Source organism: Pararge aegeria, chromosome 21 (genome assembly GCF_905163445.1).
Source record: "Pararge aegeria chromosome 21, ilParAegt1.1, whole genome shotgun sequence".
Taxonomy (NCBI): Eukaryota; Metazoa; Arthropoda; class Insecta; order Lepidoptera; family Nymphalidae; genus Pararge; species Pararge aegeria.
Window position 1 is genome coordinate 16,369,522 of NC_053200.1, and position 16,080 is coordinate 16,385,601.

General features: G+C 36.6%; 1 protein-coding gene across 3 annotated transcripts; it reads left to right on the forward strand.

The window, feature by feature from the left end:
* The first annotated feature begins 4,014 nt into the window (after nt 1–4,014).
* LOC120633186 (solute carrier family 22 member 1-like) lies at nt 4,015–14,284 on the forward strand. 3 transcript variants are annotated; one of them, XM_039903318.1, is made up of 8 exons: nt 4,015–4,155; nt 4,464–4,729; nt 5,687–5,891; nt 10,406–10,506; nt 10,909–11,060; nt 11,650–12,267; nt 12,841–13,025; nt 13,601–14,284. In XM_039903318.1, exons 2-8 carry the CDS (start codon nt 4,533–4,535, stop codon nt 13,787–13,789), a joined length of 1,647 nt encoding a protein of 548 aa, XP_039759252.1. In that variant the 5' UTR covers nt 4,015–4,155; nt 4,464–4,532; the 3' UTR covers nt 13,790–14,284. The 3 variants fall into 3 exon arrangements, with proteins under 3 accessions (XP_039759252.1, XP_039759254.1, XP_039759253.1); XM_039903320.1 differs by having other exon boundaries at nt 12,844–13,025; XM_039903319.1 differs by having other exon boundaries at nt 4,470–4,729.
* The last annotated feature ends 1,796 nt before the right edge of the window (nt 14,285–16,080 follow it).

Here is a 16,080-nt window from a genome sequence, read left to right on the forward strand (position 1 = left end):
AGTAATTAATTTCATTTTTTAATTTTTATAACCACGATTGATTTTCTACGCATTAAAGAAAAGATTACTGAATTGAAAAATAGTAGTATTATGTATTTATTTATGGAATATGAATTATTTTCTTCCGTTAATTTAATGTTTTGTAGAGTAAATACTTACAATAGTATTAAACTGTAACAGTAGTTTTAAACAAATATTTGACCTCCATATACTCGATTTGTTGCAATATTTTTACAAGATTAGGTAATAAGTGTTTGATTAATTTAAAAAGTTAGATAGTTCCATCTCATCACGTGTATGTCTTCATTATATAATATTTTGCATCACACTTGTTCGTAACTTGCATCTTATTACCACCAACGACTACAATAAAATAAATAATTGTGCCTTTGACATTTTCTTAAGTTGATTCTGTCATTTCTGACTACCATGCGACTTCAAAATGCTGTACAATCACTGTACAATGGAATAATTACTTTGTATTGGCTTTTACGGGTGCCTTTGTTATAGCCTTTGTCAACCAGTATATATATATATTTTTCATTCCTAAACTCTATTATATTTAAAATAAAAATTGGTAAAAAAACTTTTTAAGTTAAACGGTTTTATGTTAAACATACATTGCAATGTTTAAGATAAATGTACTAAAAACCAAAAGATAATAAAATAGATACAGTCGTGGGAATTATAAACATATGCTTAGACTAGACTAAAATAAAACCGTGGGGCACGTCAATTGTCTACAAAAAAATAAAATTGCCTATTTTAACGACGAATTAAACGATTCTTCTATCGCACATTAAGTCGATAATTTGTAGACAATTGACGTGCCCCACGGTTTTATTTTAGTCTAGTCTATGCATATGTTTATAATTCCCATGACTGTATCTATTTTATTATTTTTTAGTTTTTAGTACATTTATCTTAAACATTGCAATGTATGTTTAACATAAAACCGTTTAACTTAAAAAGTTTTTTTACCAATTTTTATTTTCTAGTTTATAGTTTTATTGCAAGGTTTCTTGCCCGTTATTTTATTGCAGTCCAACTCCTCTATACGTAGTCCCTGCAAAGATCTTACTCTACTAAGAGCCACGTAGGCTTGACCTTCTTCAAACAGTTTCGCACCTAAGTATACGATTGCGTGATCCACAGTGCTGCCCTGCATTTTATGTATTGTAGAAGCCCATGATAGTATTAAAAAATTGTTAGCAGCCATTTGGTAGCGGCGGCCATCTTAGATTTCAATTTGGCATAGTATATTGTATTCTGCTTGTTGAGCCCTTTCATTTGATACCCATATTGATGGGATTAATAAAACATAAATTATCCGCCATTTTGTAGCGGCGGCCATCTTGAATTTATAATGATAATGAATAAACATAATTGTATTGTCACCAAAATCCAAAGTGTATACAAAATTTCAGATTAATCGGTTGACAGGAAGAGGGTGAAATTTGAATTACTAAATTTTACCCAAGAATAATAAATAAAACAAACGGGGTAAGCTAAATAAAACCGTTTAATAAAGATATTTTGTAAGAACAAATTAAATGTGAGGCAATAATAGTTATGCGTATTATGTACATTGTAAATCACTTCTTAGCAAATATAATTCATCCATTTTATTATATTGTTTTTACATACTTCATTTATTAATTAATACGATGGGGCGAGTTTGATTCCCAACACGCACCTCTAACTTTTCTAAGTTATGTGAGTTTAAAGTAATAATTTGGTAAGGGCGTGAAGAAGGGACCAACCAACATACAACTCATTTATAATATTAAGTAAGGTCAGACGCATAGTTTCTTACATGTTACAATACTTATACTTATGTTACAATAATTTTACGATGTTTCAAAGTGATTGTGAATTTCCTTGGTTGGGTTAAAACCTATACTTACTAAATTTATGAAACACGCTTGCTAATTTTCACGCTATATTTAACACATCTTCATTTTATTTATGAATGCTAAATTAAATTTTGTATGCTATGTTGTAATGCGATTGCTAATGAATCTATCAAGTAGTACACATAAGAATACAGTGCGCTAACTATATTATCGCTGTAAACACAGATTGTGTCACTCATGCGCCGGTCGTATCGAATGTTAACTTCACTGTCAATCTGCTGATATTTGCCATGTAAACTATGGAAGGCTGATATTTAATTGCATTTCAGACACAGAATGTTAATTACAGAGCATTGCAAAACTTGTACTTAGTCCTTTTCAACCAGAGCGTTCCAAAACATGGTTGTAAGAGTTGATATAAATCGATTATCTTTATTTTATTAGCACCTTTTTATACTCGTAACGGTTCCTCTCTCCACTTTTCTGGGAGATAAAAATACTTGACGACTGAAGCGGGCACCCGATTGTATAAAAAAAAAACTTTCCATGATTTTAAATAATTGATAGAAGTAAAGTTACTTTGCGGAATTTTATGATATATTATGAAAATTAAGCTTAATTTGCTGCACTCTGTCATACATTTGAGAATCTGTATGGTGTAATTTATAATTTCTTCAATCCTTACACTCCACACCAAACAGATCTTCGGCAATGTACCCTCTACACACGTTTCGCTCCGAAACCGGAGCATCCTCAGGAGATGTTGATTTTAGAATGAATAATTGTTGTGTATACAATTAATAATTTATCAAGAATTGTGGGGATGTAATAATGAAACGCATTCCAATACTATCTACTTCCGACATGCAAATGATATGCAAAAGGTAAAATAATTAACTTATTTACCCGTGACTTCGCCCGTGTAGAATTTCGAAAACGTTAAAATTTCCTCAATAAGTTCTATTTTTATTGAAGATTATTTTTCAAGAAATGCTCTTGAAAGAACATTAAAATCAAAGACCAAATTTTACTGCTTAGCGGAAAAAAACACCCTGAAATAAACGACAAGACAGACAGATAGCATTTATAAAATCATTTTATGAGTTATTTTATCGACCTAGTAATTAATCAAAAAAGATATCAATCAGAGATACCTTTCGAAATTACACTTAAATAATATTTACTAATTACACAAAAAGTTGATATAAACAATCATCTTAATGGAAACGCAAATATATTAGTGAGTCTGAGAAAAATACAGATATCCTTTATGGGGATGGGTTTATGCTTTCATAACATGATACCGAAGGTAATATGAGATCTACCTTTACCTAAGTTTAAACAATATATTAAAACTCATTTAGCCAAACGTGGTTACTAAACGAGTGACGAATTCCTTAAGGCCAAGGTTGCTTGGAGGCAGGCTATTCCGCTCTCACAACTCTTACAAAACTGAAAAGTTCTGAAGATTATTAAACTATAAAATTATGTTGGAAAGAGCAATCTGCTAAGTTTCTTGCCGGCTCTTCTCAGTGAATGCCTTCCGAACCGTTGGTAGAGTCACTACAAACAGACTGACTTAACGTTTGAAATGTGCCTATAAACTAGGCCTACCTGAAATAAATGAATTTTAAATTTTGAATTTTATTTGGTAATTCAAAAAATACCTACTCAAATTACACTGCTATAAATTCGAGAAAGGCGATTAAGAAGGAAAACATAATATTTGAATACCAAGCACGGTCTCGGAACAAATGGTATGGTGGCTACAATCCCACCTGGTGGTAAGCGATGGTGCAGCCTAAGAAGATAGTCGGTTTCTACGCGGCATTCCGGAACGCTAAACCACTTGACGTTGGGTGGTAACTAAAGCCTCCCACGTAACCAGAGAACCAGACCAGAGAAAATTCTGAAAATAATAAATTCCCAAATTGGGAATTTATTATTTATACCGAAGATCGAGCTCGATAGTGATAAGAGCAGGGAAGTCGTGAAAGAGAGATGGCTGTACAGAAGTATGTACAGTACGTGTGGAGGTCTCGGAACTGCTTCATTGTGCACGAATCAACGCGCCCACCCGCCGCTCGGGCTGCTGACATTTAGCATTCAAAGAAAGAATAAAGAATAGCGATTATCATTTTATTAGTCGAGAGCCTAGCGCGCGCGCACACGTCTCCGAGGATTATTTCGCCGTTTCCTGCAATGCTGGATGCCCTCATTTCGGAGTTATTACAAATTTGTGTTCTTCCTTCGAATGGTTCTCTTCCTGCCATCAACTACGCTCATTTCTGACCATCTGGTATGTATCGTTTAAAAATTCGATTCGATCCGATTAAATTGTATTTTTATAGCTAAATACCTAGAGACATTTAAATGTAATACTTTAAAATCAATAAAAACATTAATTATTTGACTCTTTTATCGACTTTTCATAGAGACTTAAATCGTGTCAAGTTTTACCAAAATATTTAAAAGTAAACAAACATTCACGCATAAAACAACGAAGGTATTTTAGTGACAGCTAACATGAAAGACCCAAGGTTATATATGAAAAGTTGAATTTTAAAATGCTGCAGAAATTAAGGAACTGTACTAAGGATGTGGCAGTTTCAGATGGAATAACTACCAAACAAGCCAATGCCAATAACAAAAATAGCTAAATAGATTTTTATAACAATGGTCACAAAGAAGAACCAAGAAACGACTCCACTAGATGGCAATGAAGAGCCAGTAAAGCTGGATGCGGTGCTCAATAGGCTGGGTGCTTTCGGGAAGCACCAGCTGATCACCATGTGCATGCTGGCTCTGGTGTACGCCACCAACTCCATGTACAACGTCAACTACGTCTTCGCAGTGGAGGATGTGAACTACAGGTTTGGTGACCTTTTGATTCCCAATTTATTACCTATCTCACTAAGAAATCTGTTTTTACTGGCATATTTTTATATTAAAGCGACATTTGAATAGTGTTGTCAATAATTATGAATTCGGAAATTTGATTCTTATTTTTATGTAGTCACTCAACATGAAGTAGGTTTGAGTTTATAATAAAAGCAGGCAATGCTATTAGTTGTGACATCGATGAAGACAGAATATTTATAAACCCTATGAATAAATATTTAATCGTTTGATATAACTTCGAACGTTCATCTAAACGAGTTTAATAATATGTCGGAGATTCGCAATTCTATGGTTTTGAACATGTTCACGAAGCTTATTTGGAGACAATGTTACATAATATTTAGCTTTAAAATAATAGTAATTCGACTTAACTTTTATATTGACGGCCGCTCAGTGGGCAGCGATGCTGCTTTCTGAGCCAAAGATTGTGGGTTCGATTCCCACAACTGGGCAATGTGTTGTGTGATGAACATGAATGTTTCTTAGTGTCTGGGTGTTTATGTAATAAAACTTTCATCAGTTAACTTAATACCCACAGCACAAGCTACTTTGGGGCTAGATAGCGATGTGTGTGCCACGCTGGCCGGATGCGAATTGATGGAATTCACACACCTTTGAGAGCATTATGGAACTCTCAGACATGTAGGTTTCCCCACGATATTTTCCTTCACCGTTAAAGCAAGTGATATTTAAATTACTTAATGCAAATAACTTAAAAATTACAGATGCATGTTAAAATTCGAATTCGAATTCGAAAGTGAAGCCGAAGTACTGGACTATCACCGCTTAACCACTAGACATACAAAGGACTAAAACCTATCAAGTCTTCAAAAAAGTAATGCTTGAAGAAGGTTTCCTCTAAGGTTTTACTTTCTTCTAGATTGACTACACAACACAACACACACAACATCTTTTACACATTTTCCCAGGTGCAAAGTGGCGGAATGCGAATCAGCCGGAACCTCCTTCGTAGTGCCGTGGCTCAACGCGTCAGACTCCGAGCTGGATAGCACTGGCTTCAAGCAGTGCCACCAGCATCCCCCTCTCGACAACACCTGCCGCGTCTTCAACACCAGCGTGTCGCGGGAGTGCAAGGAGTGGGCTTATGAGATACCTCATAGCTTTGTGGCTGAGGTGAGCTTTATCATCTATACTTATAACAACACTGCAACTGGACGATTCCTGTTCATTAAAATCATCGATAGAGAACCAAAAATAGATTTTTATTTAATGTCTGCATCGCATCAGTATACAGGTCCCTAAGAAGGTAGTGAAATATGCATTGCGGGATCGGGCGCATTGAATCAAAACTGCTTATGAAAAGTCAAAATTAAAGTCATGATCTACTTAATTGAGGTCCACTTTTGTTTCCCCAATTTCCCGAATTTTCAACACTGCGCTTTGCAACCGTACGCTTCGTGTTCATATTAGACATCTTGCAATTATTGCGAGCGCTATAAATCCGTTCTGAGCGAACTGCATTTGTGAGCCAAACCGAACAGAAACCTCTTACAACTGTAAGTTATTGGTAGCAACGAGATCTCTGCCAACGATACGATATGGGAAACGATTATGCTGCCCGCCCGCTTCCGCTGCGACTGCTACACTGAGAGAGCGCAGTCACGTGTGGGGCGGTACTAGTACATTTACGTCGCTATAGCACACAGTACGAAATGTTGAACATCAACTTCAAATCATCATTATCATCATCATCATCAATCAACCCATAACCGGCCCACTACAGAGCAAGCGTCTCCCATAAGATTGAGAAGGGTTTGGACTGTAGTCGGCCCCCCCGATCCAGTGCTGATTGGTAAACTTCACACGCTTTTTAGAACATTATGGAGAACTCTTGGGCAAGTTTTCTCAGGATGTTGCCGGTCAAATAGACAATATAATATTTACACATATTTTTCAATAATTTTAAGAACTTTGGTAGTTATTGTGATGTGTCTGAAAAACTCAAGCAATAGAAGCAAGCGAGGCTGAACTACTACTGTTACATAAGATGTGATTGGAACCTAGCGCAAGCCTATCTTGTAATTTCAGATTATAATTTAATAAAATCTATGGTACTTTTTTATGTTTCGAGTTTCTTAATATGGTTATCGCCTTCATATCACTACTATGTATACATATTTCATGTAATGTAAGAATAAAAAAATATAAAAAAAAAATGCACAGTTCCTATAGGATTATATCCTAAAACGTACTTCTGTTATTACCTCTCCGCGTCTATAGGCTTTCGCATGTATAACATTACTAGCCGTTGTCGCTTTCGTTGTCAGTGTTTAGGTATTAAGGTGTTTTACAAATCCCGTGCGAACTGCTTGTTTTCCTACGATGAAAATTAATCTATGTTACTCTCCGTTATTTCAACTAACTCTATGCCAAAAGTCAAGTTAATGATTGTTTGTAAGGGCGTGTAACAAGGACAATCAAATACACACTTTCATCTTTATAACATTAGTAGCTGCTACCCGAGTTCTTCGTCCGTATTCTTTATGGGTTTTTTACAAATCCCGTGGGAACCGTTTGTATCCGGGAAAAGAAGTAGCCTATGTTACTTCCAGTTCATTCAATTAACTCTATGCCAAAATTAAATTGATCGTTTGCTTAGTTAGAGCGTTAAAAAAGGACAAACAAAAAAAGAAACACCTTCGCAGTAAGGATTTAATAGGGGTATAGTATGAACATTTCAATTGTAGTATCCTATGGTTTGGGACATGTGCCCGCGGCCTCTCGGCGCAAAGGCGGCAGGTTCCTCGCGCTATCGGTCACATCTCGGCGTGACTTCTCGGCAGAGATAACAGTGCGTCGTATTGTTAAATCTTTAATGCCTCAATGGAGTAGCGGCTGTATCTCGCGCCAGAGCCTTAATCAAATAACTGGCTCCTGTTATTACTTATTACGAGTCTACTGTCAGATAACAGAGCTGCCGCTATTGGCGAAATACTTAGCATGTTCGACTATGCATCACAAGGTATATAATGTATGACATTCTTAGGTCAGGTTAAAAAAAATTAAGTGATTGCCCGCGTTCTTAGTCCGCTTTTACAATTTTTTTAAAAAATAAAAAAATGGGGGAAAATTATCGGTATATCAGAAGTGACCATAGTAAGGAAATATATCTAGAGAGTTTTAGTTATGGGTCACAAGTGGGATACTCATAGAATGAGGATGATAAATTATTTCTGCGCAAAGGTTTTACTCAACAGACAGCATCATGCGTGCCGCTTTATAAGAATGAATTAAAAAAAAGCCTTGTCATTAACGTGCGTATGAAACCAGAACGCCGCGAGGTTACTAGGACTTGCTGATTTATTGTTAGCAGTAGGTAAGCTAACTGTTTCAGAATCTTATATTGAGGATTCATATCATGGGTGTAGATAAAGTCTTGTACATGCAAGTGTTGATAATTAGGTATTAAAACACTCGTGATTTAATTTTAGAAATGCGTGTTTTAATAACCCTTGTTATAAAACAGTTGCATAAATAACCAATTTGTACCTATTAGCCTTTTAAAGGTTTATAATTCGGTTTTAAAGTCGGTCCAATTTTATTTTAAAACGTATACAATGTAATTTAAATACCATTGAATGTCTTTGTAATAAAATGTTTTTATTAGAAAAACTTACTACTAAACCTGGTAGTAATTGTATAATTATCAAGATAAATCCATAGTTTAATGTATTTTTAACACGATTTGGTCACTAATAAGCAGCTATGAATGTTATCTGCGCCCTTCGACTTTGCTTTGAATAGCAAATTGACAATACCGATTGACAATTATGAATGCATAGAGCTATTAAAACTATAAGGTATATATATACCTACTCGTTTACCTAGTGGTTCTCCACAAATTTTTTAGTGAGACACTCAGATTTTGCATTGTAAGGAAATGTTTTCAGCGTATATTTTATCTATTACAGAAGTAAATAACTGATAGTAGTATTTACAAGATATTACTGATATTATATATAAGCCAACATTGAGATTAAATTCGTTCTTGATAAAAGATCCATGGCACTTATCTTAGTAAATTATTAGGAAAAATCGTGTACAGTCGAGTAGGTACGAGTGAGGTTAGAAATGAAATTATATACTCTACTCTGACCATCGGAAAAACTGACTGTTTTCACACTAACGCTTGAAACTAACGCTTTTTTAGCAGTCAATTCCGTACAGTCGCAGCGCTGAGAAAAAAAATCCGTCTACAAATGACGAGATATGCCTGTAAATACATTAAAAAAAAACCGGGTCGCGTAAAATTAAGTTAGAGCAAATACTGCACTACCATGCGCATGCGCACAGGTGTCAATCGTGGGTGCATGGCAATAAAGCCAACAAAGCACAAGGCGCGCAATTTGTTTGATACCGATACGGGTCGGTACTCGGCCGATTTGCATCGTTTTTGCGCGAACCGATCATCCCGGCCGCACTGTCACCATATATCCGGTATTCGAAGGATTATTAACCTACTACTCTTTTGGAAATTAAAAGGAGAATCTTTTTAAATAAGAATTTAACACTCGATTTTTATAGTGACGCTACATAGATCTTATAAAACTGATCCTATCTTCACGCATACTCTTCGCCTGGTTGGAAATTCAAGACGTAAACGTCACGTCATTCTTTTAATACTGATGGTCTATTGTCATTCGTCCTGCACATATTTTGAATCTAGTTTTTTCCCATTTAAATATGTGGATAATATAAAGATCATTGGAGATAAGGGATTTCGTCCATTTTCGTTTCGTTGATACAAAGTTCTCTCATAAAATTAAGAAACCGCTGTTATTGCTTAGTTTTAAATAGTGTTTTAAATAGAAACCGAACCTGTTTTCCTGTATCCTAAGTCATCGGGCATAAAGTTCTAAACTCAAGCTCAATATGTTACGAGTACGCGTCTCGATTAATAATGTGAGTTTGGCCACCCCTGTTTCTATGCTCGAATACAATCCGCCATGGCCCCCTCACGGGTACCTAATGGCTCGGCACGCATGACTCCAGTAAGGCAGGAATGCCCTTCATGATCCCCGCTGCATCAATGATTTGGTACAGTAGAATTGTACATATGAATTGTCCACTATAAACTTGCTAGCCGAGGATCCGTGAAACATAGATTGATTATCATATTGCAATTTTTTCGCATACTTTCACAATATAAGGTCTTATGGGATCTTGTTGTGGGGAAAATCTTCAGATATTGAAAGTACGATCGAAATAGGAGATAGGAGTACGATCATCATATAAACTTGGGTTACTCGAATCGCTTCGTGAAAAATTTAAACAAATAGATATACTTACAATAGCTTCGCTATATATTTATAATAATATAGTCTCTGTGAAACATTCACATTTAGTGATATGATTACAATTAGTGAACAATTTGTGATATCTGCATATCGTCTGCGAAAGGTGCAGAACTTCTTTGTATACGCTTTTACAACATGATTGATTCTCAAGGTAATTCTGGACCTACCAATTCATACATTTCATAAATGTGTAAAAACACCTTATACAGTGAACAATTGGAAGTTATTAATAACGAATAAGATCCAATCTCATGAAGTTATGTCGGAAACTTTACTCCATCAATGAATACAAATGCTGTTCTACAATTGATCTTTTCTCATTGGTTGCAGTTCGGCTTGGCTTGCGAGGAATGGAAGCCTCCACTGGTCGGCACCATACACAGTTTCGGGAGTATGGTTGGACTGCTCGTCCAAGGACAGATCTCAGACAGGTCCAGTTTAATATTTTGCTACCAAATACATGATAATAAACTCCTTTATTTAGATGATCTTTATTCACTTTAATATAATATCGTTTTATTATTAAACGATATTATATTACTTTTTAATATCGGCGATAACGTAGTGGTAAGGACCGATTTCGATCCCCGGTTACCTCTTACTTTTCGCAGCGATGTGTGTTTTTAATTTAAGAAAGTGATTAAAATATCAATTGCTCTAAGGGTATAGGAAAAAGATCACCAGGAAAGTCTGCATGTCTGAGAGTTGTCCATAACGTTCTCAAGGGCGTGTAAAGTTCACACTTGTCAATGCGCACTTGGCCAGCGTGGTACAGCCTAAACGCATATTAATCCGACTGTTTGTATATTATGTTGTTTCTGTTGGTTTGGCAGGTTCGGTCGCAAGACTGCAGCCGTGTTCGCCGGCACCATGGGCGCCGTGCTCGGTCTGACCAAGAGCTTCGCCACGTCCTTCTGGCTCTATCTCGCCCTGGAAGGACTGGAAGCGGCCATTGGTGACGCTTTGTCACCCATGTTTATGTTAAGTATGAAAACTTCATACCGAAGAATTATAAAATAATGTGATCATATATGTACAGGGCCACTTTCTTATACTCTTTCTTTATTAAAAAGTAACTATAATATACCAATTATCCCATCTAAAGACATATCTCTAGGCAATATTCAAAAATAATATTTTTTATTTATTTGTACTAGGAGACCTGGCCCATAAAGAAACACTTAAAATATATACTGACACAAGATAAAAAATACGTAACCCTAAGAAGATATTTTATGTCCAGCTAGCTTCGTAAAGCTTATAACAAATAGAAAAAAAGTGTATACCATATATTTATGTATTTGATATTTATTGCGAATAACCAAAACAGTGATTGATACCGTTTCACTTGCACTTGCTAAAGCATGCAATCCCATAATTTCAACAATTGTTGTAACTGCAGTTTGTGCTTTTTAATAATAATATAATTTTTAGAATAACTAAATAGAGATTTGCGAAGCATCTGAGGTTTATGGAACAGTTTAGAATACAAAATAGCGTAGAGTATATAAAAACTTATGTTAAATTATTATAATACACCCAATTCTAAGCTTATTTTTTATGTTATTTTCCAGGTATTGAAATTGTGGAAAAGAAACGCGCAGTTCTCTTCCAAATGATACTCCTAAACTGCTACACCATCGGTCAAATCATCATGCCATTCATAGCCTGGGGCGTACCCTACTGGCGCAACTTCCTCAGGGTCATCTACGCGCCCACCCTCATCATCCTCACATACTCCTTCTTCCTGGACGAGAGCATCCGGTGGCTGTTCAGCAAGGGAAAGAAAAAACAAGCCATTAAACTGATAGAGAAGATTGCGAAAAGAAATAACGTGAAAGTGGAAAAATCCCTGATAAACAAACTGAACTACATAGACGAAGATACATCAAGTAGCGTAACGGACAGGAAGTTGCTCGTAAAGACCTTCAGGTCCAGAATAATGCTGCAGAGATTCCTTGTGTGCATGGTTTGGTGGTTCACCATAACTCTTATAAACTTCGGAATGATGATCAGTTCAGTGTTAATCAGTGGGAATAAATACATCAATTTTGCTCTGCTGATAATGATGGACATTCCCGCAAACATCTTCTACTGGTTGGCGCTGGCAAAATACAAGAGGAAGTTGCCCTTGATTGCGTCGTTTATCGTCGGTGGAGTGTTCTGCGTATCGCAGCCTTTTATGCCAAAAGGTCAGTATCTGCAGCAGTATTTTCTACAAACTGATTTAGAGATTCACTAGTTAGAATTTCGTTTAATCAATCATGGTTCGTCTTAGTTTAAATTTAATTGAAGGTATGTGTCTAACTTGATTTCGAAATGGAGATTCCTAACTTCCTTGTTGGTATTGCTGATTGGACACTTGGCTGTTTTTTTAATAAATACCCATGTGGACTCCGATGAAGATATTTGAAAATGGAGGAAGGAATTTCTCAATGAAAAATAAGCAACTTGTTATCAGAATAATTCTTTGGGAGACGGTATAATTTTTGATCGTTATAAGTACTGCTTCGCTATGTGGTGACGCCAGATCACAATACAGTTGTCACCACCCGCGGGTGTGTTACGAGGCGACTAAGGGAATATAACGGGAACGTTCTCAGTGCTTCTACTCTCTACCGCGATCATAATGCCGTCTGCTTGGTGGTAATTATGGGCAAACCGTACCGTTGGGAGGCCTGTAATCCAGCAACGAACTGTTAAAGGCTGTTGATGGTGTAAGTACTGCTGATTTAGCCATCGTCGTAAAGCTCCCCACGTGTCAGCAGGTTACGCGTGGCTCGGGCTGGCGCTGTTCATGGCGTTCGAGATGCTGGCCACCTTCTCGTACAACATCGTGTACATGTACACGTCGGAGCTGTTCCCCACCTACACGCGCAACTCCATGCACTCCATCTGCTCTGCCTTCGGCCGCGTGGGCTCGCTGTTGGCGCCGCAGACTCCGCTGCTGGTGAGACCTAACTACTATATACGACTTCCACTTCTTGTTTGTGCTCATAATCATCTGTTGTAGGTCGTGGTTATTACCGGCTTTTACAAATCTAACAAAAACACTGTTGCATTAATAATATTAGTACGATTCAATCATTAGCTTTCTTCATAAGTATTTCCCTTCCCGCCACATCTTTATACTGTCTGGAACCTTTGTATAAGTTTTAATGTAACACATCGGTGCTAGCGTATATCTGTTACTTGATATGATTGCTAAAGGGCGTGCTCGCAAAGTTCAATTTTAAACTCATCGACACTAGCGGCTAGTATTATTACGAGAATGAACTGTCTACACTCCACTGCAACTAAATGATTGTTAAATATCGATGTTGGGAAAGAGCAACTTTTTAGTTTCGTACTAGCTTCGTTGGTAGAGTCACTACAAACAGACAGACTTGACGTTTAAAAAGTACTTAAAAAAGTAGGATTACTTGGAATAAATGAATTTTGAATTTGAAATACAGCTTCGCAAAAAGTATTTTTCAAACAAATTTTTTAGGGTGTACTTTTAACAGTCTATTGCTACACTTCCAGATGACATACTGGACCGGTCTACCAGCAGTTATATTCGGCCTCACGTCCTTACTGTCCGGCGCCCTGACGCTGCTCATGCCGGAAACTGCGCGAACGCAACTGCCCGACACGATCGGAGAGGCGGAAGTCATCGGGAAGAGATCCGTCGTCAAATATGATCCGGTCAAAGATTGCTTAAAGGGAACTTAAAATGGTTAAAACAAAACTGAGAGAACCAGTAGAATCAGGTATCAGAAAAATTCTGGTATCAATATCAAGGTTTATCCAAAATTACAGGTGTATTTATAAAAACGTACTCTTACATCGTTTTAACATAAGGAATAGATAATGCATAATGAAAATAAGATGGTAATGTTCTCTGTGAGTGCCACAACGCCTCATTTGTGTAAATGTGCTTAGAAATTACAAAGTGAATCGAGTCAAATAAATGTACAAACACATTACTGAGAATTATAAAATATATGAATATTACAGTTTGTAAAGTTAAATCACGTCCATCGTGAACTTAATGATATGAATATCAATTTTACCATAGTTATAGTACAATCCTCCGGCATTCGAACTCGGAACTTCAATGATGATTCACACTCGTTCTAACCACGAAGCCGTGACTATTTTTTCTTGTCTGTATCAGAACGAGGATATTGTTTTAAGTAGAGTTTACGGTTCTGTATATAAGATAGACTTATTGTTGGAATTGTTACTGAATAAACATGAAAAGAAACATTGTTTTTTTACTGCTAAGCTATAAGTTTAAGTAATTTCCCCTGAAAGATGCTCGATCATTGCTTTTAATTAATTCCGGTACAAACTCCACAAAAAGCTAATATCGGTTTCTCTTCAACATGAGTGAGACTGAAAACCATGCACATTTTTAAGGAGTAACGGCAGAGAACCTGGAGACTATTTAATATATATGTATATGTTTTAAAAGATCTAATTCCAATTGAAAAAAACTTAGTCTAATCCAGATTTAACTATAAAGGCTTAATTAAATTCCTCCTGATCACAAGAATTTGTCGAACCTGATAAATCGATGAGGAATAGTTAATTAGCCTCGCTCAATTACTGCTAGACTGCTAGCTGCCCTGCCCGCAGATACCACTAGCTGCGCTAATCGGCCGATCTAGTCACGATTAACCAAACACTGATCATTATTAGATATCTATTTATATTGAATTATCTTTATTATTCCAAAAGCAGCACATAATGTTGTAACTTATAGCAGGCTTTGTTGGTATCTGTATAGGATTAATTTGCCCACACGTTTCATTAGTCTTAAATTTTTCTAAGTGAGATGCATATTAAAATTTATGATTCATATAAGTCCAATAATTTTCTTTCTCATATAATCACAGTCATTAAATGAAGCGTTGTAATCTATCTCACGAAACACATTATTTAGACCGAACACGATGACAATGATGATGCTGAGTTATGCCGTTTTAATATTAAATAATCAACTCTGTCTCGTAGCTGGAGCTAAAAACTTATACTTAACTTATGCCGCCCTGTGTCTATCCACCTGAGGCGTGTCTTACGCTTCATGTGCCTGTAATTACAGCCGGGAATACAGCAATGCTTAAATAAGCAAAGCGGCAGTACTTCCCCACACTTGCTCTGTCTCAAAAAGTTGAACTGATTTCATACAACTGTCTTATTAGAAGAAAGTTAAAAGGCGAAGCACAACTGACACGCCATGCACCGGGTTCAATGCCACGTGTGTATGATCGGTGAGTGCTCCGGGTCTGTGGGCACTACTCGGGAGGGCGGGAGGTGCAAGGTCGTCGATCGGCGCAGGTGCCTCCGCGACCTCGCCCCGCCTACGCGAGTTCGTCTCGTGACCTTTATAAACATCGAAGACGTAATTTTCACTATTTTTAAGTCAACAGGTACATTTAAAAAAACTATATATGTCAAGTGCCTACTTTTAATTATTGAATTATTATGATAGCTGTTGCACGGCTCCTTCGTCCGCGTTCATCGCAGTTTTTTACAAGTTCCGTGAGACCGTTTGTTTTCCCGGGATAGAAAGTAGCCTATGTTACTCTCCCTTTTTTTCAACAAACTATATGTCATAAATCATTGGCATCGAGTAAGTCGATTGCTTTTTTAGTTAGGGCGTTAAGAAAGGACAAAAAAACAAAACACTCTTTCGCGGTATGCATGTAGAACGTACCTACCTACCATTTAATGGTAAAAATAATCAAAACTAAAATGCTGAGGGTAATGACGGTGAAAGGAAACAATTTAAGTCTCCAAGCTTTGGCGCAAAGGTGATATTTAATTGCTTAAAATGCATATAACGTAACCTAAGTTATACGTGCCGGCCAGAATATATATAACATTTCTAAGTTCGAACATAGCCCCTCCGAAAGTCTTGAAACATACCAACTGACCACACGTAACAACGAATATTTCTAATGCGATTAAAATTCCAATTTCCATCAACATCCATAAAAGTGAGTGAGGATAACATC

What these genes read in the sequence shown, in the direction of transcription:
- LOC120633186 (XM_039903318.1), top strand. Translation starts at nt 4,533, where the DNA reads ATGGTCACAAAGAAGAACCAAGAAACGACTCCACTAGATGGCAATGAA. An exon ending in GTCACCCATGTTTATGTTAA is followed by an intron (nt 11,061 to 11,649) that starts GTATGAAAACTT and finishes GTTATTTTCCAG; the next exon opens with GTATTGAAATTGTGGAAAAG. An exon ending in CGCCGCAGACTCCGCTGCTG is followed by an intron (nt 13,026 to 13,600) that starts GTGAGACCTAAC and finishes CTACACTTCCAG; the next exon opens with ATGACATACTGGACCGGTCT.